The sequence below is a fragment of the Caloenas nicobarica genome, chromosome 13 (genome assembly GCF_036013445.1).
Source record: "Caloenas nicobarica isolate bCalNic1 chromosome 13, bCalNic1.hap1, whole genome shotgun sequence".
Classification (NCBI taxonomy): Eukaryota; Metazoa; Chordata; class Aves; order Columbiformes; family Columbidae; genus Caloenas; species Caloenas nicobarica.
In genome coordinates, this window is record NC_088257.1 from 18,625,440 (window position 1) to 18,646,754 (window position 21,315).

A 21,315-nucleotide genomic window follows, 5' to 3' on the forward strand; every position below is an offset into this window, starting at 1 on the left:
AAGAGATCACAGTCACCCCCAGCTGATCGCAGTTGCCCGCTGGGTTGTCTTTTGTAGCCCTACAGCTGCACCCCAGCCACCCTCAGCTGCTCGTCAGTCACCCCTCCCTGCCCTGTGCATGCCCCCAGTCACCCTCAGCTGCTCCCAGTTACTCTCAGCTGATCCCAGTTGCCCACTGGGTTCTCTTTCATAGCCCTACAGCTGCCTCCCAGTGAACCCCAGCTACCCCCAGCTGCCCACCAGTTGCCCCCACTTGTCTCCCAATCAGCCCCAGCTGCCCTCAGCCACACTCAGCTGTTCCCAGTTACTCCCAGCTGGTCCCAGTTACTCCCAGCTGCTCCCCGTTGCCCACGGGGTTCTCTCCTGTAACTCTACAGCTGCCCCCCAGTCACCCTCAGCCTCCCCCAGTCACTCCCCAGCTGCCGCATCCCACCCACTAAAGGCACAGGGACAAGCCAGTGGAGTCTCCACGGGGCACCCACACCTTGAGGGGACTCGTCTCCTTCCCAGGAGCACCCCTAAGCTGTGAGGGACGGGGACCGTCACCGCCAGCTGTCACCCGGCCAAGCACCCATCCCAGGTCCCACCCCGCTACGGCGCAGGTCCTCCCGACCGTGGCAGCCTTGGAAAATAACCCAACTGGGGCTGGCAGGGAGTGTGGACAGGGAGGCACCGCCAGGCAGGCGGAAAACAAAAGTCAGGTGGAAAATTGTAGTGTGCGAAGAAGCAGCCGTGGGGAACGGGGGAAAAACCCTGAACCTCGCCCGGAGCCAGCGTGGGACGGGGCCATGCCGTGGGTGACGCCAGCAACAAAAAGCTTTTTCCTGTGGGCTGGAGAGAAGAAAGGATGAATAGAGCTGCTAGTCTTGCCCAAAGGCTTGGAAAACAAATTAGCTGAAAACGGTGCTTGGCAAGGTCCTGGTTCTGCCGCTCTCCTGCCTGACCGTGTCCCACAGGCAGGAGGTGGAGGGAGAAGGATGCTGCATGAGATCCAGGCTGCCCAAACCTGCAAGAAAACGGGGTCCCAGAGAGGAGCAGGCAGCGGGCAAGGACCCCTGAGGGACACACCAAGAGCTGGCTAAGGATGGACACCATGGCAGATTGGCACTGGCTTCTCAGCGACGGGATTTTCATGTCAGGTAACAAATGTGCAGGAGGGAAACCGCTTGGCGTGCAGCAACGGGAGCTTCACATCTGCGGCCCGGAGTGCGTGGGACGGGGCTGGTGGGGCAGCAGGGGGTTTTGGGTGCTCTGCTGGTGAGAGAACAAGTGTCGAGGTGCGATTAAATCGTGGTTTGATTAAATGATGCTTCTGGCTGACTCTGCCACTCACTGTGGGGACGCTGCTCCGTCTGCGCTGCTCCTCGTGTGTGTTTCCCCTTAGGATGCGGCTCCCCAGCACGGAGCAAGGATGCTCTGGGGGATGCTGGGACCCTCTGGCTGTGACCACACAGGTCAGGGACACTCAGATCTCCAGCCCAATGGGCACTGAACCCCACACCCACCATCTTAAATAAATAAGTTTTAGACGTGCTGAACAACAAGGGTGTAGCAGCAAACGCGTGGTGCGCGCTGACGTCTTGGTGGGGGCTGCGTGCTCGCATGACGATCACTTGGTCGTTGCTCCGCAAGGTGCTGCCACCAGATAATGTCCATTCGGGGCCACCCGAGCGTCACAGCTGAGCCGCATGGCTGGGGAAAATGGGTGAGGAGGAGAGAAACACATCCCTGCCTCCAGCGGGGATCGCTTTGCCGGCTCAACTCGCTCTCTGGAAGCTGGTCGCTGGTCCAGACATCTTCATGAGCCTTGGAGCGGTGCAAAGAAAGTGTCAGCGAGGGATATTTTTAGATGCTCTTTGTGCTCAGAGAGCAAAAACATGCTGTGGTTTAAAGGCCATTAGCTTGCTGGGGATGACTGAAAAACTTCAGTAAGGGCTTCAGATTCAGGGAGACGTTTGACACAATGGGATGTAGCATTTTTGCAGAGATGATGGCAATTTTCGGGCCAAGCATTGTAGCAGAGACCCCCAGGAACAGCCTGCGTGTGGGATTGCCACAGCTGGGTACACTGGCCCGTTTAGCTGCCACGTGGACACCCAGCGGGGCCGGGGCAGCCAATCCCCCAGGCGGGCATGGTTGCATTGTCCGTGAGGTGACATCTGTCGTAACAGCTGCAGAGGAGGCGCAGGAAGAGAGCAGACGAGAGGTAACGTGGCGATACGCTGGGACCAGAGCTGGCCGCGGGACGAGGCGATGTGGGATGGTGTTGTCCTTCCACCCTCTGCTCAGTCACTCCATTCCCTCCCTCCCCAGCCACCTCTTGACCTGGTGGCTTAAGATTTAAGGGCTTCAGGTAATGTCATGAGAGGGACTGAAGCATCCAATGCCCCTCCAGGACTCACGCCTGTGCCTGTCACAGAGCCTGGAGTGGGTGACCTGGCTGGTCTCAGGGCAGAGAGGAGCCACGGTGTCTTCTTTGGGTCACTTGCGAGGTGTTGCATGGGACAAGGCTCACGGTCTGGCCATCAAAGTGCTCATGGGGTCCCACAGCTGGACGAAGATCAAGCAGCCCGAAGGGATGCTGAGGCCGGGGTGGTGGGAGCAGGACGGAGACCAGGGCCATGTGATGCCCAGGAGGAGCACTGGGAGGAGAAATGTCATCAGCTAGGACAACTCAGCTGTGGAGCAGGGTGGGAGCAGCGTGATCATAGCGGAGCCCCCTCCTCGTCCCTGTCCACCCCACACAGGACCAGGATTTGTCCCCACGTGGGCGGCTGCACCGTCCTCCCTCTCCCCACCCTGCAGCCCCTGGGTTGTGGAAACGCCTCAACACCAGGGGCTATGGGAAAATGGAAATCTTCCCTCGGAGCGGGGAGGGCTGAGAGACCCGGGCTCATTTTGCCTGGCACAGGGATAGGGTGCAGCAATGCATCGGGTGGGTGGAAATGCCTGGAGGGAGAAAGAGCAATTTATTGTGCAGGGCAGCGTGCGTGGGCACGAGCAAAATGGAAATAAGCTCACCATGACTGCATCCCCCTGGGGCTCTGCAGAAACCCGGACCTGCAAGGTCCTGTGTATCGAAGAAACAAGGGCAAGGAATAAACTACCTTTAAAGTCTTGATCAGCAGAGACTTGCATGATGTTGCAGCTTGTTGGTCCAGCACCAGGAGACCTCTCCTCTCCTGCAGCCTTAGCAAAGCATGGCAGGAACAGTCAGTCTTGCTGCCCGTGGGCTTTTCTTGCCATAGTTGGTCTATCTTAGGACATGTCTCCCAGCCAGGACAACAGACAGATTGGTGGCACCTATGATGTGGTGACATCCCAATGTCACAGTGATGGAGGAAGCTCCCGGGTTCCTGAAGGTTGACCCTTGGTCACTTGTGGGGAGGGACAGGAGCATTCATCCTCACATAGTTGAAAGCCTGGAGGAGTCTCAGGTTGCCACATGGCAACATGGAGTGTGGTGGGATGATTACCACAAATGAATGTGTATTTAGATAGACAGTTCAGGAGAGGTGGGGTGGGAGGTATTTCAAGGGTTGTCTGTGCTTCTCAGGGTGTGGATGGAGAACTGATGGTCGAAGGATGGAGAGGAGCAAGCCTAATTTGCAGTAGCTAAGGGGAGTTGGGTGAAGCTTCCCAGAGTGAGGATAATGTGGTGCAGATGGAGAAAGAGGTCATGGGACCACCACAGCTGGAGATTTCAAATGGCTCCGCCAGCCTTTTTTTAGGAAGGAGTGAGAGACAGTTGGCTTGGGGCAGGGTGTTGGGCAGTGGGGTCTCTTGGGGCTCCTTTTCCACCATCTTCTTGGTGCTGTGATCATGGTGTGGGTGTCTGCACCCCTCTCCCCCCACACATGCTGGTGTGGGACCAGTCCTGGTCTTGCTGACTCCCACTTCCACCCCTCTGCCTACCCATCACCACAGCTCAGTGCTCTAAAAACTGCCCAGTGTTTTGGAAAGGAGGGTGCGGGGGGGGAAATCGGGGCTGGCTTGCGTGTGGGAGAGGTTATTCGCCCCGGGGCGGGCAGCAGCTCGGCAGCACCGGCTTCCCTGAGCAGCACTCCTGTCTGCTCCCCGCTGCGGCTGCCGGCGTGTCCCTCGGCTTCTGTCCGCACATTCATCCGCCGAAACCGCTTCGGAGAGATATTTTCCGGGGTCGGGACAGGCGGGTGCCCTCTCCCTGGCAGACGGCGGCAGGCTGCCGCGGCAGCCACAACCAGCTTGGCTCCTTCCCGAGGAAGGAAGGCAGGAGGGAGCCGGTGGGCCGGAGGATGCTCGCCGCGGTCCCCAGCCGCAGGGATGCGGGGTTGCTAGGAGGCAGGTGAAGGTGAAGAGAAGAGCGCTGCGGAGCACCGCAGGCCCAGGTACCGCCGCAGCAGCGGGGACAGGGGACGGCTGGGGGAGGACGCTGCCTGTGCCGGGAAGCGGAGCCGGCAAGCGGCAGCCGTGCTCCGACCCCCCGGGAGGGGAGACCGGGAAAGCCCAGGGGAGCCGGGGCGGAGAGAGTGAGCTCGGTTCTGCGGGCGGACGATGCGGGAGCTGCCGGCCGGCTCGGCCCTCTGCCAGCCGGGCTGCCGCGGCTCCCTGCCTGCCCTGCCTGCGCCTTTGCCTTCTCTGCCTTTGCCGGCGGAGGCCCTTGGCTGTGAGTAGCAAGGGATGCGAGGGGGAGCGGGTCTGCGCGGTGCGGGGAGGAAGGATGCTCATCCTCCCACAAGGGCGAGCGGGGTGATGCCGCCAGCCGCAAAGCCCGGGGGAGGCTGGGGGACCGGTGCCCTTGGGAAGCCGCCTGCAAGGGACGGGGGAGCAGCTCAGCCCAGGGCTGGGCAGGCCTGAGGGGATGCTCCTGCCACCACCGCTGCCCTTGGGATGCCTCTTGCCGGGTGTGTGTGGGGCAGCAGTGTCCTTGGGAGACTGCGCCGAGCCACCTCCAGTCTGCCCTCTCCTCTGTCGGAACCCCCCCATGCCGGACCTTGCGGGGCAAGAGACGAGCCCTTGGCAGCCCACCCCGAGCTGGGGGCTGGTTCTTGCCCAAGGAGGGCAGAAGGAAGAAGAGGATAAGGAAGATGGGCACCGGGAGCCTGGTGGGGGGGTGAGCACTGAGGTCCCTGAGCCACCTTCCCCCTTCTCCTAGATCCGCATGTCAGACCAGAACAGCACCGACGATGGGGAGTCAGACCCCCAGCACAGTCTGTCTATGGTCTTCCTCCTTGTCCTCGTCTTCTTCATCATGGGGCTGGTGGGTTTCCTGATCTGCCATGTCCTGAAGAAGAAGGGTTACCGGTGCCGGACCTTCCGGGACGAGCTCGACCCAGATAACAAAGACGTGCTGGCGGAGCTCCAGGCCAGTGAGTGCTGGGGTGATGGAGGCTCAGAGGGGGCTCAGGCGCTGCCTTTCGCCTGGGGTGGATGGATGCTCTTTAAATACACTTCTGGGCTGGGGCCGGGAGGATTTACCTGTCGTGTGCTGCTGGGTTGGGAAAAGGGGATGGGGTGGTGAGAGCAGCGTGATGTTCCACGGGGATGTGTGGCCTGGAGAGGCCTCTGATCCGCTGGCTCTGCAGGCTGGCCAAGGCTGGTGGTGCCAGGGAGGTGACAACCAGTCTCTGGCCCTTCCCAAAGCGGCATTGTGACCAAAAGGAAATTCCAATCAAGGGCTGGGACCTGCCAAATTCCCAGTGCCTGAATTACAACCCATATTCCCTGCAAGGAAAGCATCCCCCAGCCAGGACACAGGTTGTCCCTTTGCCCCTTTGCATTAGGAGGTCCGGCATGGGGCCAGCATGGTGTTTGCTATCGGTCATGTCTTCCTCTAATCCCTGTTGTGTTCATGCAGGCCAGAGGAAAAGGGGTGTTTCCTTGGGACCAGTGCTCCATGCTAGAAGGTGACCTTTAGGATCTTTTCCATCACTTCAGGCCACCCTAAGTCACTCTTGGGTAGTTGGGTTGGAAAGTCATGGCAGCATCCAGCATGGGTGCAAGCTAGAGCCTGGTCCAAGCAAGCTCTGTTGTTTCATGGTTTCATGAGTCTCTGCTGAAATGGAGAAGATGTGTGCCTCCATCTGCCTCCTTAACTGAAAATGGCCAAATGGTGCTGCATAACTCCTCTGGGTCCCCTGTGCCAGCGGCAGTGCTCGGGAGGAAAACATGACTCCTCCAGCTCACCCATGGATGCAGCAGGAGCTTCCAGGTGTCCTTAGGTGCGCTCCTCTGGCTTTAATGACTTGGCTGCACATGCCATGGAGACAGTATCTGAACTTTCCAGGATTGGCCTTGTCCGCTGGAGATGCCTCAGCCCAGGGAAGCACCTCCACCGGCTTCCAGGATCATGGTGCAGCCCTTGACCATGGTATTTGAGGCAGCTGCCTGCCAGACCACAGCTCTGAGCTGCTCACAGGAACATGGAATACTGCACACTGGGCTGAAGGTCCAGCCAGCCAAGCCTCCTGCCTTCAACAGCGGTCAGAGCAGGTTGTGGTGGATGCTGGGGATGAATAACACAACAGAGCAGACACCGAGCCAAGTTTCCCCAGCATACTCTTTTAAGCTTCTAACAGCATGCAGCTCAAAGGCTTTCTCCATCAGAGGTGGTTTCTCCATGTTTAGCAGGCTCCAGCGGGTTTCTTTTCTGTGAACTTGTCCCGTTTACCCTTGGAGACTCTTAGCACCCGCAGCATCCTGCAGCCGGGGGCTCCAGGGCTGGACTGTCCCCATGAGAAGTCTCCTCTTTCGACTGGTTTTGAACCTGCTTCTGACTCATTTTTGGTGATGCTCCTCAGTTCTGAAGGAGCAACATGACCACCACCTCCCTCCACACATGGCTGCTGGGTTAGCCATTTCCAGGGTGAGGGATCTGGTGTTCCCCAGGGGCTTCCCAGTGTGACAGGGGACATGAGGCTTCTCCAGTCTCTGTTGATGCAGCTGCTCCTGGGAAGGCACTGAGACTCTGAATCCCAGCCCTCAGAGCCACATTTTCTCTTTTCAGATGAAGAGGAGGAGCTGAACGAGGACACTGTGGAGAAGATTGTGAGATGCATCATCCAAAACGAAGGTGAGCATTTCCTATGGCAGACCGGGAGACGTGCTGACCATTTTGGCTGATGCATTCCCTTTTTCCTCTCTCTTCAGCAAATGCAGAGGCCCTCAAGGAGATGCTGGGGGACAATGAAGGGGACATCCCACTGCCAGTGCCCAGGTAAGGGAAGCTTATACCGGCTTGTGGCTCCTGCAGAGTAAGGGAGAAGCCACATTTGGCTATCACCTTGGTCTAGAGATGTTGCATCCAGCCCCTTTCCAGCTTGCTACAAAGCATCTTTCCAACAAGAAATCCTGCTCCCTCCAAGGGTTGTGATGAGTGTTTCATTGCACTGTCAAGGGGAATGGAATAGATCTTCCTTATTTACGTCCTTACAGGAGGTCCCCTCCAGAGCTTTTGCTTCTCAGGGCTTGCTGCAGTGAGGCGGCACCAAGGTTGGGAAGTCTCCAGGTAACACAATCTGCTGCGTCCTTCTTCTATTGCAGCCTTTGTCCCCATCGGAACAGCCAGGACGGGGGCCCGCCCCATCACCATACGGTGCATCTGGGCTCCACGCAGGCCCCCTGCATCCACTGCAGCAAGAAGAAGAGGCACCCGCTGCATCGGCAAGGACGGTCCAAGGAAGGCAAAGGCAGGATGCATCCTGGAGAGACCACCGTCTTCTCAGTGGGCAGGTACTTCACTGAGCCTTGCCAGACACTGCTCATCTGCTCTGATGGAGCATCATGGAGAGTCTTCTCAGCTCCCCTGTTCCTTTCCCCTTCCCCACTTGCCCCATGCCAGGCACCCTCTTGCTCTTCCCCATTTAGATGCCTCAGCAGTAGCTCTGCAGATGGGAGTCCCAAGGACCCAGGTGCCTCTTGCACCTGGAAATACCTGTGGTACATGGCAGGCCATGGTGGCTTCCCTCCTTCTCCGAGAAGGTGACTCAAGCCCGGGTTGTCCTGCTGACTCAGTGCTGGGCAGAGCCCCAAATCCATGTCCTTTCACAAGCTGCTGTCCCAGATGTGTGCAAGCAGGGCTCTTGGTGCCCAACAGAGACAGTGACCCCAGGTTTTAGGGATTTCATTAGGAGGGGTAGGAGGTGACAACAGGTCCCAGGAGCAAGTTACCAGCCACCACCATCAGAATAGAAGAGTGGCTGTGCTCCTGCAGGTCTGCGTCCAATGACAACGGTAATTAGATGACACAGCAGGAATATAAGGGAGTGTACCTGATACTTCCCACAAATATTACTCCAGATCCACCTTGGTCTCACCTCAAGGGACTTCCTGAGCTACCTGTGGTCTCTGTGTGGTCAGTAACCTTCGGTACAATCTGCAGTCTCGCCCAGGTTGCCTCATTCCTCAGCAGAAAGGTTTAGGAAGGTCTTCCAGGGCTCAGCTCCCTACTACAGAGGTGACCAGGGCAGGGTGAGAAGGAACTGCTGCTCCCCGGATGGCCATCCTGGTGAGACACAAAGCTCTGCTGTGCCCAGATCCTGCAGCAGGTCTTCATTCAGGGCCTAAGCTTTGATGAAGCTGCAGGTTGTGGTCCAGAGAGACAGTCCTTTTGTTGAGCCAGAGTAGGCATCAGGGTGTGGGGTTTTTCCTCTGTCACAGTGAGGAGTCTCTGTAGGGAGGTGAACTGGAGGCTTTATGGGGAGCTGGTGAAGGGGAGAGACACACCAGGCCTCCCCATGCTGAACTCCAGCTAAGATCACACCTTCTGGAGACTGACAGCTTCTGGCTTCCTCTTTGCTCATTGCCATCAGCTGTCCTTGGTCGAAATGGTGGTATTTAGTAAGTCAGATCTCTGCACTGTTGCAGGCTTGCAGCTAATCTCATTCCCTGGCTGGTGCCCAGCTCAATCCGCTCCTCTGTGTCCTTCACCCATGCTCTTCTCAGTCTCCTCTCAGGTCTGAGTTTTGGAGAAGGTGTTCTTCTTTCCTAAAGGCACCTTCCTTCAAATCTTGTTTTTCTCTCTTTATCCTTTCTGATATCCCGTATCACATTGGCCTTCTCCATGGGACAGAAATTGCATTTCTCCAAGGCTGTATTTTAAAACTTTCCACTTCCTGAATCTCCTTGGCATAAGGTCCAACCGCTGAGGGGTCTATGTGCCCATGAGGTACAAAACTATCTCCAAATTCTGGTTCTCATTTCCAAGCTAGCCCCTTTGTTCTTTCAGATCCTGGATGACTTTTCTGGGACTGCCCTTGCACTGTTTTATTTACTATGAACATCCTGATTGCACAAAGTACCTTGATTCATGACTGATCCACCTCTTGAGTTGCAATCTTCAGGTCTTGTTCCTCTCCTTTTTTCGCTATGCTTTTGCCTTGGACATGGTAGTTGAGAGTCCAGCCCCCTTCCCTGTTACCTACAACTCATTGACTGTGTCCAATCTGCAGCTGGTGGGCACAGGCTCAATGCTAAAGGGCTCAATGCTAAAGATTAGTGTAAATCTGTACTTTTATATTATTGAATGATTTACGGTTTATCTTAGAGCTTTTCCTAAACCAGTTGTTGTCATTGGCAGAGCTTGTCCACCCAAACATCTGTGTCTGATCCTCCATCCTTTGCCCGATCAGCCACAGCGTGACACATCCTACTGAACCAAACACCCCAGCGACGCTGCCTCGGCAGGCAGCCAGTGCTCTCCTGCCTTTCCCCCCACCATCCAGAGGTTGGTTACATCACCTCTTGTGTCCCTGCCAGTCTGAACCCTCTCTGCTCCTTTGAATTTATTCCCAGCTCTTCCAGGCTGACATTGCTCAACCAAGAAATGGTCCTGCCACTCCTGCCTCCTCCCTGTCCCTCTTTGGGACTGGAACATTCTTTGGTCTTCCCAAATCGCAGAGCTGGTGCCTTGTCCCCAGATATCTGGATAGACCTGAAAGGTCACATTTGCTGCTGCTTGGCCTGACTCGAGCAGTCCTGTGGGTACCTCATCTGCAGCATTTCTCTTCTTGATCCTTACAATCATGAGCATCATTTCCAACCACAATGCTGAGGGGTCTGTGCTGTTCACAAACAGTTCTCCTCAGCCTGGTGGTGGTCTCCTTCATCTCTGGCACCTCATCTGGCATCTGTTCTTATCTCTTGGACCATTCTTCTCAGCGTCTTCCTTCAGAATGGCTGCACTGCCATGGCCTTGTTCTTCTCTCATCTCCAGCTTGAACTTTGCTGCTTAAGTTATATTTTGCCCTGACGCTGACTCGCAGCTGAACATCAGCAGAGCCAGGGCTGTCTGCAGCTCCTCTGTGTGTGATTCAAGTGCAGGGAGAGCAGCTGCTGGGTGAGTCATGGGCTGCATGAGGTCTCTGTGGTGGGATCAGCATTCTTTGGCTGGTGGACACCAGCTCACCATGGAAGAGATTTCCCATCTACTGGTCCAGCAGCGGCTTGCATTGCTTACGAAGAGAAACCACAGCGTTAGTCACAACCAGCTCACTTGCAAGTCAGACTTGTAGGTTTGCCTATGCGTTACCCCTCACAAACCAACAAAAAGTTATGGTAGATCCCTGACTTCTCTCTTCTCCCCAGGTGCAATATTGCATCACCTCTGATTGTAATGCATCCTTTGAGGGTGTCAGACCTAATTCTGCAGCTGTTCTCCTCCCTGCCCCGGAGCTCTGAACTGTTACCTGGTACATGCTGGAACCTTGGTGAACAACCTTGGTACCATCCACCACTCCAGGGGGTGGCGCACAATGTGCTCTGGCAGATTTTAGCTGAACAGCTCCTCCTGTCCTTTGATCCCTATACCCAAATACAGCTCGCCCTGCTGAAACCCTGTCCCTGCTTTCACTCAGGGTGTACTGCTTGCCATGAATGCTGGCTCTTGTTGTCCTGATGGTGGTTGGTCACTGGATGCAACATCCATGTGACTCTGCGTGGACATCCCTTCCTCCTCAGGCTCTGCTAGTTTGCTTTTGCTTGAATTGACACCTGAGTTCCTGTACAAGCTCATCCAGGTTATATCTCAGAGCATTTCCAAGAGTTGCGACATATCTTGCTGCAGGGAGGACAGGCTGGCAGGATCTGTACTGGCCAACGTCTGGATTTACCTTTTCTACCTTCTCTTTCTATTTTTTTGCCAAAAAATGAAGGGAAAAATGGCTCCAGGTCAGAGTGGGGCATGTCTAGAGTGGGGGAGTCAGTGGTGTTGAATGGGTCTGAAAGGCTGGAGATCAGCACCAAGACATCACAGTGTAGATCCAAGGCTGGAGGTGCAGGCGAGCTGAAAATACAGCCGGGAGAGAGGAGGGAAGGGATTTTGATCTGTCCTGTCCCCATTCCAGGTTTCGTGTCACACATATCGGGAAGAAACCCACTTTCCACGAGCAGCCGGACGGTCCCCTGCCCGACGGCAGCCAGGAGCCCAGCACAGAGGAGCTGGAGCCCAGCAGTGACCGGCTCCAGCGGGAGCGGGCTCGCAACGGGACTGTCCCCGTGGGTGGCCTGCAGAACGGAGCCGTGCAGAAAGGTGCCCAGAGCAGCAAGGGTGGGGAGCAGAGCCGCTCCACCACCCCGGCCCCAAACACACCAGCCAGCTCCAGCACTCGTGACAGCCAACGGGCAGGCAAGGGCTCCGGCATGGCGGGGTCGCTGCAGGATGCTCCGGGGAGCACCAGCCGCCAGCGGAGGCTCCTGAGCCATCGGATGCTGGGAGGGTCGAGTCCCAGCATCCCGGGAGAGCTGGTGCAGGAAGGAGCCAGCATCTACCTGGAGGAGATGGGACTGGGGTCAGCAGATGAAGTGTCAGATATTCACGGGAGCCTGAGTCTGCACGAAAAGGCTGATGAGTTGGGGAGGGATGATGGCAGCAGGAAACAGCCCGGAACAGAGGACATGGGGCGGCAGGTAGGTTCCTCATCTTCCTTGTCCCCGTGAGGTTCCCTGGGCTGGAGGGCTTGTGGCACAGCACCCCACATCCTGCTGCCAATGAGATCAACCAGCTCAAGCGTGGTGGCATTTGCTGTGCAGCGGGGACAGGCGAGCCAAACTTGTGCCGGGCTGACTGAGATTGGGACCTGTCCTGTCTTGCCCACCCTGTTTCTGCTTATGTTTTTTTTGGTTGCATTTACCCATCCATCTCCATGTCTGGAGCATGCAGAGTCACCGTGACAGCTCCCACTCTGCTGGTACCTGCACTGTGGGGAAAAGGCAGGTCACTGACTTGCATGGGAGATGCTGCAGACCTGCTGCCAGCTGCCCCTCGGGCAAAGGATGAGTTTTCCTTTGTGGTTAGGCTCTTTGGGGACATCCATTGGGATCACCTTGTCTTGACCTGGGGGAGGTCTGCTGCTGTACAGGGCTTGGTCTCCCCAAACTATAGCTTCGCTGCAGTGCTGGGGCTCACAATGTCCAGCAATGCACAAGCAGGGGCAGATGTCTCCAGGAGCCTTTCTTGAAGTCCAGGAAATGGTGACGCCAACTTGTTTCTTGGTTGTTCTTCCTTGCTCTGGAGGGGCTGGTGCTGTCTGTGCTCAGGGGACAGAAAGGCCCATCCTGGCCAGAGCTGGGGGGCTCCCAACACCCTGGTATCTCCCAGCCTTCCCACCTGACCACTTTGCTGGAGGTGTCAGAGAGCTCCAGGGCAGCAGTGGAGAGGACACCACCTGCGTAGTTGTCAATGGCCCCCAGTTTGGGGGATATGTCCCCTGACACTGCCTTCAGGCTGTTATTAACACCACACAGCCAATAAGGCCATTGGTGGTGGGAGCGGATACCCAACATGTTCACTCCCTTGCTCACACGCGGTTCTGGGGGTGAGGAAAGATGATTTTCATGGCAGGGGACTGGGGGAAGGCACCAAGAGCCATGTCACCTCCCTGGGGACACGTGCATTGAGCAGCCCCAGGGCTGGCCTGGGCTCACCCCACAAAACCAGCACCAGGGCACAGGTGGCAAAGCCCTTGGAAGAAGAAGGAAGGAAACGGTCTGGGTAAAAATCCAGGTGTGTTCTAGAGCCGGGGATGTTCCCTGGGGCTGCTCTGCTGGAGCTCCACCAGTCCTGGGCAGGGAGGTGGGACGGGGCAGGACTGGGTCAGTGTGGCAGAGCCCGGGGAAGGTTCCTCACCAAACACAGGCTGAAGAACAAGCAGGAACTTGCTGTGCTTATTGTTTCCGTCTTTTTGCTTTCTGGTGACTGGGATGGAATGTTTGAGCTGTTTTGTGAAAGGCAACTCAAGGCAGCCCCACAGGACAGAGCTGATGGGTTACAAGACCTTCTCCAGAGACCTGAAGAGGTGTCTACAGGTCCTCCTTCCTCACATGGCTGTGGTTCCTCTGATTGCTGGAGCAGCAGTTACAGGCAGGGCAAGCCCAGAGACATAGTAAATTCTTTCCTCTTTGTCCTTCTCCTCTGTGCCACCAGGCTCTTGCCTTGGACCCTGCACCAGGTTTTGGGGTGTTGCCTTGGTGTGCTCCAGGACACGGGGTCCCTGGAGAACCTCAGTGGGACATTTGTCACCAAGCCGTGGCACCACTGGGCCACTTCCTCATCTCCCAGGTCCCAGCCGGGGCCACCACAAGGGTTGTTAGATGCTGCTCAATATGTCCTGCAGGTGATAGGGAAGGGCAGAGAGATGGCGCTTGGGCTGTACTCAGCTCCTGGGGCCTCAGGGGGTTCTGTCCCCTGGCCCATGGGTCACTGCTGTGGCCAACAGAGACCTGGCCCCCACCCCAGCACTCCGGTCCCATGAGAGCACTGACATCCACATCCCTCCTCCATAATTTCTTCCTGAAGAAGGAATTTTTTACAACAAGGGTGGTGAGAGCCTGGTCCAGGCTGCCCAAAGAGGCGGCGGATGCCCCATTCCTGGAGACATCCCAGGCCAGGCTGGAAGGGGCTCTGAGCAACCTGAGCTGGTGAAGATGTCCCTGCTCATGGCAGGGGGGGCACTGGATGAGCTGTGAATGTCCCTTCAAACCAAACTATTCTGTAATTCTATGATTCCACAGGAGGCCAGCGCTGTGATGCAGGACCGAGGAGCAACCGTGTGACGTGAGTGTTTGTCCCCAGCCCCTGGGGCGATGGCCAAGGTGTCGGGGGGACCACACTGGCAGTGCCCCTGTCCTGGTGGATCACAGCCTGGTGATGGAGAGTGAGCCCCTTCTCCAGGAGGGTCAGTTCTCAATGCACCAAGTCCTGCGTGGGCAGGTGCTCTTGCCCATGTGCCCAGCCACAGGCAGCGATGCCTGTGGGCATCCGGGCCCACGCCAGGCAGACACGGGGCCAGGACAGCCTGGCCATGGGAACAAGTCCCATCCTGGCCTGAGATGCCATGGGGACAAGTCCCATTCTAGCCAGGGATGCCAGGGCAATGAGGACAAGCCTCATCCTGGCTGGGGATGCCAGGGCCATGAGGATGAGCCCCATCTTGTCCCTCTCCCCCCAGCTACTCTCCACTCCCGGCTGAAGTGTGGACATGTGGCCCTTGGCCCCCACGCTGGGCTGGGGGCTCTGCCGTGGGAGGACCATGGGGCAGCCGGCCCTGGCCCCGGGTGGGCAGCTACGCGCTTGGCATGGCCGGAGCGACGCGCCGACATTACGGACAACCGCACTCGGCGCCAGACCTCATCCCATTGGCAATAGGTACCCGACTCCCACCCACTGCACCCCGGACACCCTCCTGGGGGAACCCTTGGGCCTGGCAGGAGCAGGACACCACCCAGTCCCCGCTGCCCACCCGGTCCGTGCAGCCCCCAGCGCCGGGGGAAGGATGCGCCAGAGGGGGTTGCAGCCAGGGGCAGTGACAGAAGCAGCAGCTTGAGACCCCCCTGGGTGGGGGGCACCACCCCCACTCCCACTGGCACGTTCACCGCGAAGAGTGCAGCCCCCCTGGGCACCCCCACCACGTAGAGCAGGCACAGGCACAAATCCTGCACCGGCGCGGGACCCCACGGATCGCCGGAGATGCGGGCGGAGAGAGGAGCCCCCAGCCCCATCCTGGCACGGGGAGGGCCGGAGCCCGGCCTGGGGGGCAGAATCGCACCCCGGCCCAGCCAGCAGGCAGCCCCGGGGCCCCCGGTGAGCTTTGGGGTGTAACCGCACTGTACATAGGCCAGCTCAAACCATTAAAGCTGCTGAACCCCTCAGCAGAGGCAACTGGCTTTATTGAGGCACAGCCCCCCCTGCCTGCGGGGAGATGCCCCAGGGACAGGCAGGGCCCTGGGCTGAGCCCCCTGGGGCTCTGTGGGCAGTGCCGGGTGTGGGGGGCAGAGGCAAGATCTGGGGGAGACGGGGCACGGCCATGGCACTCAGTACCCCCATACTGGGGCTGCCAGGAGGCCCCAGGCTGTGTGGGGGTGCTGGGTGAGATGTGACCCCTGCAGAGACCAGCTCGGGGCAGGGGGCAGCGCCAGCCCCTGCCTGGGCACGGCAGCCTGGAGGGGGGAACGGTTTGCTCGGATGAAGCTTTTTGGGGAGCAGGGAGGGACGGGGCACCCGCAGCATCAGCTGAAGTGCAGCTCGGCATCAGGCTCGGGGGCTCTGCCAGGGGGTGGGGGGGGTGCGCGGAGCTGCAGAGAGAGAAGATAATGTACCAAGACCTTGAGGCTGCTCGCCCTACTCCAGACCCCCCTCCAAAGCACAGGGGTGTCACTGGACCCTGTTATAGGAGGCCTGGGGCAGGTTTAGCAGGACACAGTGTCACTGTGACGGGGCTTACCGGCCGGAGACGGGTGGCTGCCAGGTCTGGAGAGCTCTGCCCGCTGCCTGCGCCGTCCTGCCTGCAACCTGGAAGGGCGCGGCTGCTCAGCCCTGCTCTCCGCATGCCCCCCCAGCCCCTTTCCCAGCCCCCTCCGTGCACTCACTTCCCAGCGGTGTTTCGGGAGAGGGGCTGGGGGCCAGGCTGGCCCCGGGCACCAGGCTGGGAGGGGAGAAGGGCGGTGGGGATGGTGATGGCAGCTCCTGGGAAGACACAGTGAAGAGAGATGGGAACAGCGGGAAGGGAGGGGTCTTCCCGCCAGCAGCTATGGCACAAGATGGTGACACAGTGACCCTCCTGCCACCAACCTGCCCAGCTGTCCCCTGGCCCCCGGTGAGCTCCTCCACCACCAGCGAGGGGAAGACACCGACACGGCCGTCAAAGTCGCCCGTCCAGAAGCCGTCGTCCACCTCGCCGGGGGCGCGGGGCAGCACGCGGATGATGGCCCCCTCAGGGAAGCTCAGCTCCTCGGGGCTCTGCCCCTCGTAGTCGTACAGGGCTCGCACCAGCCAGGCTGTGGAGAGGATGGGGTAGGGGCTCAGCACGCCCCGTAGTGCTGCAGCAGGGGCGCAGCAGCCCTTGGGAACCAGCCCCGCACATCTGACATTCCGGCACCCACCTCCAGGCTCCAGCACCAGCTCCGCGGCCATTATGCTGGAGAGCTGGCGGTGCAGGGCAGAGGGTCCTGGGGGGCCGGCCCCGGCCCCCGCCTCGCCACCCAGAGACAGCAGGTACTTTTCGGGGACATAGCCAACCTGGCCTGCCTTGTTCCGAGCCTGGAGGGGCAGAAAACAGGTGACTTGAGAAAGAAATTGTTGGCCCTGAGGGTGGTGAGAGCCTGACCCAGGTTGGCCAGAGAGGTGGTGGATGAACCATCCCTGGAGACATCCCAGGCCAGGCTGGACGGGGCTCTGAGCAACCTGAGGTGGTGCAGATGTCCCTGCTCATGGCAGGGGGGGCACTGGGGGAGTCAGGAAGAGCCCTTCAACCCAAACTGTTCTGTGATTCCATGACTGTCCCAGACCCCGGGGCAGGGACAGCCCTGGTGAACTTTGAAATGTGTCTCCCCCTGCTTGGGACAGCTCAGCCCACTCTCACCTTCACCCATTCTTCTGCATCACCATCCTCGATGACCTCCAGCTCCTCTCCCTGGGTGATGGACAGCTCGTCCACCTGGCAGCCCTGCAGGGACGGGATGAAGTGGCAGGGAGGCTGTGCGTGCTGGCAGAGTGGGGGGCAGGCAGCCATGGCCATACCTGGTACCCAAAAATCACCCGGCAGGTGTAGGGGTAGGTGCGGGCAGCAGGGCTGGGCTCGTCGTCCTCGTCTGCCTCGTCGCTGTCCTCATAGTCATCAAACTCGGCCAGATCCAGCCCCGCGGGCGCTTCCTCACCCGCCCCCACTATGGCCCCCGCCAGCCATGCGTCCACATCCAGCCCTGCCGCCCGCAGCAGCGCCAGCCGCGCCTCGGCCTTCACCCGGCTGACCTGGGGACACACACGCGTTGTCACAGGCTAAAGGGACACCTGCAGGGTGGGGGGACAGCCCAGCAGGCCCTGTCACTCCTGGTCCCCAGATTGGTGGCCAAAGTGGCAAAGCATCTTCAGCGCCGCATCGCCAACACCGCATCCCCAGTGCCTCATCCCCAGCGCCACCTCTCCCCGTCCCTGTGTCCCCCACCATGGGGGTGACGGACCCTGAGGCCACCCCAAGCCCCCTGCCCAGGGGACCCACCTCCGCCTTCCGGATGTTTTCCCTCGCTTCCTCCATCCGCCGCTCCGCAGCGGCCGCCTCCGCCTCAGGGACCTGCTGCCGCCTGGTCTCCAGCCGCTGCAGCGCCTGGGGGGCACCCACAGGTCAGGGGGTGGCAGGAGCTGGTGGGGGCAGAGACAACCCCTCCTTGAGCACCCCTGTGCTCCGTGGGGAAGGACAGCACCCACCTCCTCGCTGTGCGCCTTGTTTTTGCAGTCCCGGGCCACCCGAGTGGCCCAGCGCCGGGCCTCCTTCTCCAGGCTGGCCCCGTCGTCCCCCGGTGGCAGCAGGGACACCTGGGTGAGGACAGGGCGGGCTGAGAAGGGCTTGGCTGTGTGTATCTCCCCAATCCCCCCATAATGTCCCGCCTGCACTTACCTCTTCCACCCCAGCGAGCTGGAAGGGCTGCTGGGGGGCCAGGGTGAAAGCAGGATGCTCCTGCAGGAAGAGGAGCAGGTCCTGCTCCCGGCACACCTGTGGCAGGGGAGCAGCATGGGGCCGGGGGGGTCACTTGTCCCCTCCTGTCCCCCCCTGCTCCTGGGATGGGTGCTGTTACCTGCACAGACGCCTCCGCGACGCCCTGGAACCAATCCCGGGTGGCCCGGCAGGTCTCCACCTCCGTCCGGCTGGCCACCGACAAGTGCTCCCGCAGCCGCTCGTAGAGGTCACCGTCCAACGCCTGGGGAAAAGCGGGTGGGAGACAACACCCCCTGGCACTGCCCATAGCCCCCCGGGGGCATCCCTGACCCCGCAGTGCCACCAGCCCTGTCCCCGCACCAGTGGGACCCTCCTTGCTGCTCCGTCTCACAGCAGCACCAGGGAGATGCTTCTTGTGGGACCTCGGGAGGGGACACAAGGGGCTCCAGGCAGGTCCTACCTGCATGGCAGCGGGCAGCTCCACCCGCCGGTAATGCTCCAGGTGAGCGGTGGCAGCTGCTACGGCAAAGCCATACTCATTCTGCACCCCCACCAGCTGCCTTGAGTGCTCGGCCAGCCGCGCTGAGAACTGCGGGGACGGGGAGAGCGGGGCTTGGTGATGGGGTGGGGGCCAGCATCTCATGTCCTCCTGAATCCCTGTGCTTGGGGACACCGCTGGCCCCCCACACTGCTGACCTTGGCGCTGAGTTTTTGCAGGCTGGCCTTGGTGTGAAATATCCTCCGGTCGCTCTTTCGGAGCCTGGGGAGGTTGGGGGTGACATGAGACCACCCCGCAGCCATGGCACCCCCCGCCATGGTCCCCTCCGCTCACCGAGCCTCCACATCAGCTGCCTTGTCCTTGGCCACCTCGCTGCTCCGCTGGAGGTGGGTGAACTGCTTCTTTGCCTTGTCCAGCTCCTTCACTGTCTCCAGCAGCTCCGCCTGTGCCTTCTGTAGCCGCTCGATGCCCTGCAGGGAGCGTCAGCTGGCAGGGGACAGGCGTCCCCGCCACCCAGCCATGGGGGAACACGTCCTTGCCCCAGTACCTTCTTGAGCATTCTCTCCTTGGAGAGACGGGCGGTGCGGGCGGCCTCAGTGGCGAGGGAGCGGTAGGTCTCTGAGGCGTTGACACGGACCTGCCCGGCGTGCGCGGTCCCCTCGATGACGCCCTTCCAGACAGCGACGGCGCTCCTGCGGGTGGAGGGGTGAGGACAAGGCATGGCGATCTCCTGCCCCCCTACCAGCTTTCAGGGATGCCAGCAGGACAGCAGCACCCCCAGCCCCTGTGGTCCCCTCCGGGTTGGGTACCACACCCCTGGGGACATCCCGCCCAGGGCTGCATCCCCAGGACACCTGAATCCTGGTTGGCATTAGGTCAGCTGGGAGGGACACAGATGGGCACAGCCAGCCCCAGCCCCTAGTCCCCAACCCTGTCACCAGCCCACCTCGTGTCACTGGCTTCCCCGCGGCCCCGCTGCCAGTCTCTCTTCACGAACTGGCTCGCCAGCCTCTGAAGTGCCTGCAGACAGACCCATCATCACTGTTGCCTGACATGCTGGGCACCCCAGCACCCCACTGTCCCACTCCGGGGCTGAAACTGGGCACCCTCACACCAGCCCACCTCATGGGTGTCCCCAGAGCAGAGGGGACACACTCCCCACAGTGGCTCAGTGTCAGAAGGGACCCCACCCCAGCCCATGCGGGAACACCTTTCTGGGGAGCAGCCACCACCAGGCCCCCCTCCTGCAGTTTTTGGGACCCAGGGGGTGCCAGCAAGGGACATCGACTGCAGATGCAGAAGAGAGGAGCCCCCAGGAAAGCCAAGCACAGCAGGACCCCAACCCTGGGGGAACGGTGCCCCCAGCTTGAGCGGGGAAGGCAGGAACAGGGATGCATGTGCCAGGCTGCTGCAGGGTGTCCCCAAAGGACACTTCAGGGACATCTCACAGAGCAAAGCCAGGCTCTGACATTTAAGAGCAGAGCCCTGCGATGACCCAGCAGACAGCAGAGCCGGGCGGTTTCCTCCCCTGCACAGTTTGCCCTCTGGGCCCCCAAAACACAGGAGGTTTGGGTCGTGCTGTGCTCAGCAAAGCAGCCCAGTGGCTGCCCTAATGTGGCCAGTGACCCCCTGGCAGGGAAAATGCTGAGTCCACCTGCCACTGGCCTCTGCGGCCGGTAGCGAGCAGCCAAGCTTTGCTCAGGTGATCCCCGTCATTGCCCATTGCCTGCAAGCGGCCGTGCCCCACTCCGAAACACCCCATGGAGGAAAGATAAGGCTCAATGCTTGTGCCCTCCTGGGACACTGGTCCCCAAAAAAACGGTGGCACCTCCTTACCTGCCCATACTCTCTGTCGATGGCAGCCCTCTGCTTGCTGTAGGACCTGTGGGGAGAGGGCAGGTGAGGGGCAGGTGGTGCTGGGACAGGCCACCCCTGCCATCACCCCCCTGCTACCACCCCACACCGTGATGTCCCCATCTAGGTAGGTTCAGATTTGATCTTGGGAACAATTTCTTCCCCGAAGGGCTGTGGGGCATTGGAACAGGCTGCCCAGGGCAGTGCTGGAGTCACCATCCCTGGAGGGGTTGGACAGACGGAGATGAGGTTCTCAGGGACATGGGGCAGTGCCAGGGGTGGGTTAACGGTTGGACTCGTCGAGCTTGAGGGGCTTTTCCAACCAAAACGGTTCTGTGATTCTACGATTTATCTGGCCACCCCAGTGGGTGCTGGAGCCCGTGACCTCGACACGTCAGGCTCAAGGTGAGCCGTGCCCGCCCCACGCGTGGGATGAGCTGCCCGGCCTCAGCTCAGGGTGGAGGGGACACGCGTGGGGACCCTACCTGATGTCCTCCAGCAGCTCGGCATCCCGCTGCTGCTTGCCCTGCAGGCCCGAGAGCTGCTCCAGGAGCCGGACCCGCAGCTCCTGGGTGAGCTTCACCTGCGGGACGGCACCGCTCAGCACCCGGGACCACCGCTCCCGCCGGTACCGGTTCCCACCGTCCCCCGCCCCCGGTGTCACTGCAGGTGCCGGTGGCCACCGCCCAGCTGCCCCAACCCCGGTGAGGGTCCGCCGGGGGCGACTCCCGACCCTCGCCACAGGACCCGGCCGCGGTCCGCCGGCGCCGATGGAGGACCCGGTCTCCCTTTGCCGAGTCTCGCCCCAGTGCCGCCCCTGGGCCCTGCGCTCACCTTGCGCGGCGGCGGCTGCATCTCTGTGCTGTCCCCGGTCCCGGTCCCCGCCGCCGCCCCGCAGGTGCCCAGCCCGGAACTACCGGGCCCGGGCCGGCCCCGCCCTCCGCTCAGCCCCGCCCCCTCCCGGAGGCCCCGCCCCCGCCCCCGCAAGCAACGCCCCTCGGCACGCGCGCTTTCCCAGGCAAGCCACGCCCACCGCGCCAGGCAAACCACGCCCCCCTC

At 60.3% G+C, this 21,315-nt stretch overlaps 2 protein-coding genes across 2 annotated transcripts; one reads left to right on the forward strand and one right to left on the reverse strand.

Moving 5' to 3' along the window:
- Positions 1 to 5,140: 5,140 nt before the first annotated feature.
- RELL2 (RELT like 2) lies at positions 5,141 to 14,508 on the forward strand. Its single transcript, XM_065644362.1, has 7 exons — positions 5,141 to 5,348; positions 6,986 to 7,051; positions 7,129 to 7,195; positions 7,522 to 7,710; positions 11,322 to 11,883; positions 13,987 to 14,029; positions 14,424 to 14,508. Exons 1-6 carry the CDS (start codon positions 5,141 to 5,143, stop codon positions 14,026 to 14,028), a joined length of 1,134 nt encoding a protein of 377 aa, XP_065500434.1. The 3' UTR covers position 14,029; positions 14,424 to 14,508.
- A 633-nt stretch (positions 14,509 to 15,141) lies between these two features.
- Positions 15,142 to 21,169, reverse strand: FCHSD1 (FCH and double SH3 domains 1). Its single transcript, XM_065644079.1, has 19 exons — positions 21,091 to 21,169; positions 20,742 to 20,839; positions 20,239 to 20,284; positions 19,349 to 19,422; positions 18,950 to 19,094; positions 18,736 to 18,872; positions 18,600 to 18,663; positions 18,364 to 18,492; positions 18,043 to 18,165; positions 17,865 to 17,960; positions 17,675 to 17,782; positions 17,469 to 17,573; positions 16,991 to 17,221; positions 16,833 to 16,916; positions 16,354 to 16,510; positions 16,043 to 16,248; positions 15,841 to 15,937; positions 15,696 to 15,763; positions 15,142 to 15,546 (listed from the first exon to the last, which is right to left on the reverse strand). The coding sequence occupies exons 1-19, from the start codon at positions 21,109 to 21,111 to the stop codon at positions 15,481 to 15,483; spliced, it is 2,055 nt and encodes a 684-aa protein (XP_065500151.1). The 5' UTR covers positions 21,112 to 21,169; the 3' UTR covers positions 15,142 to 15,480.
- Between the last annotated feature and the right edge of the window lie 146 nt (positions 21,170 to 21,315).

Bases quoted from the DNA above. Each gene is read 5' to 3' on its own strand.
- RELL2 (XM_065644362.1), top strand. From the start codon at position 5,141: ATGTCAGACCAGAACAGCACCGACGATGGGGAGTCAGACCCCCAGCAC. The intron at 5,349-6,985 runs GTGAGTGCTGGG...TTCTCTTTTCAG, and splicing joins GCTGGCGGAGCTCCAGGCCA to ATGAAGAGGAGGAGCTGAAC. The intron at 11,884-13,986 runs GTAGGTTCCTCA...ATGATTCCACAG, and splicing joins CAGAGGACATGGGGCGGCAG to GAGGCCAGCGCTGTGATGCA.
- FCHSD1 (XM_065644079.1), bottom strand. From the start codon at position 21,111: ATGCAGCCGCCGCCGCGCAAG. The intron at 20,840-21,090 runs GTGAGCGCAGGG...GCCGTCCCGCAG, and splicing joins TGCAGCCGCCGCCGCGCAAG to GTGAAGCTCACCCAGGAGCT. The intron at 17,783-17,864 runs GTAAGTGCAGGC...GTCCTCACCCAG, and splicing joins AGCTCGCTGGGGTGGAAGAG to GTGTCCCTGCTGCCACCGGG.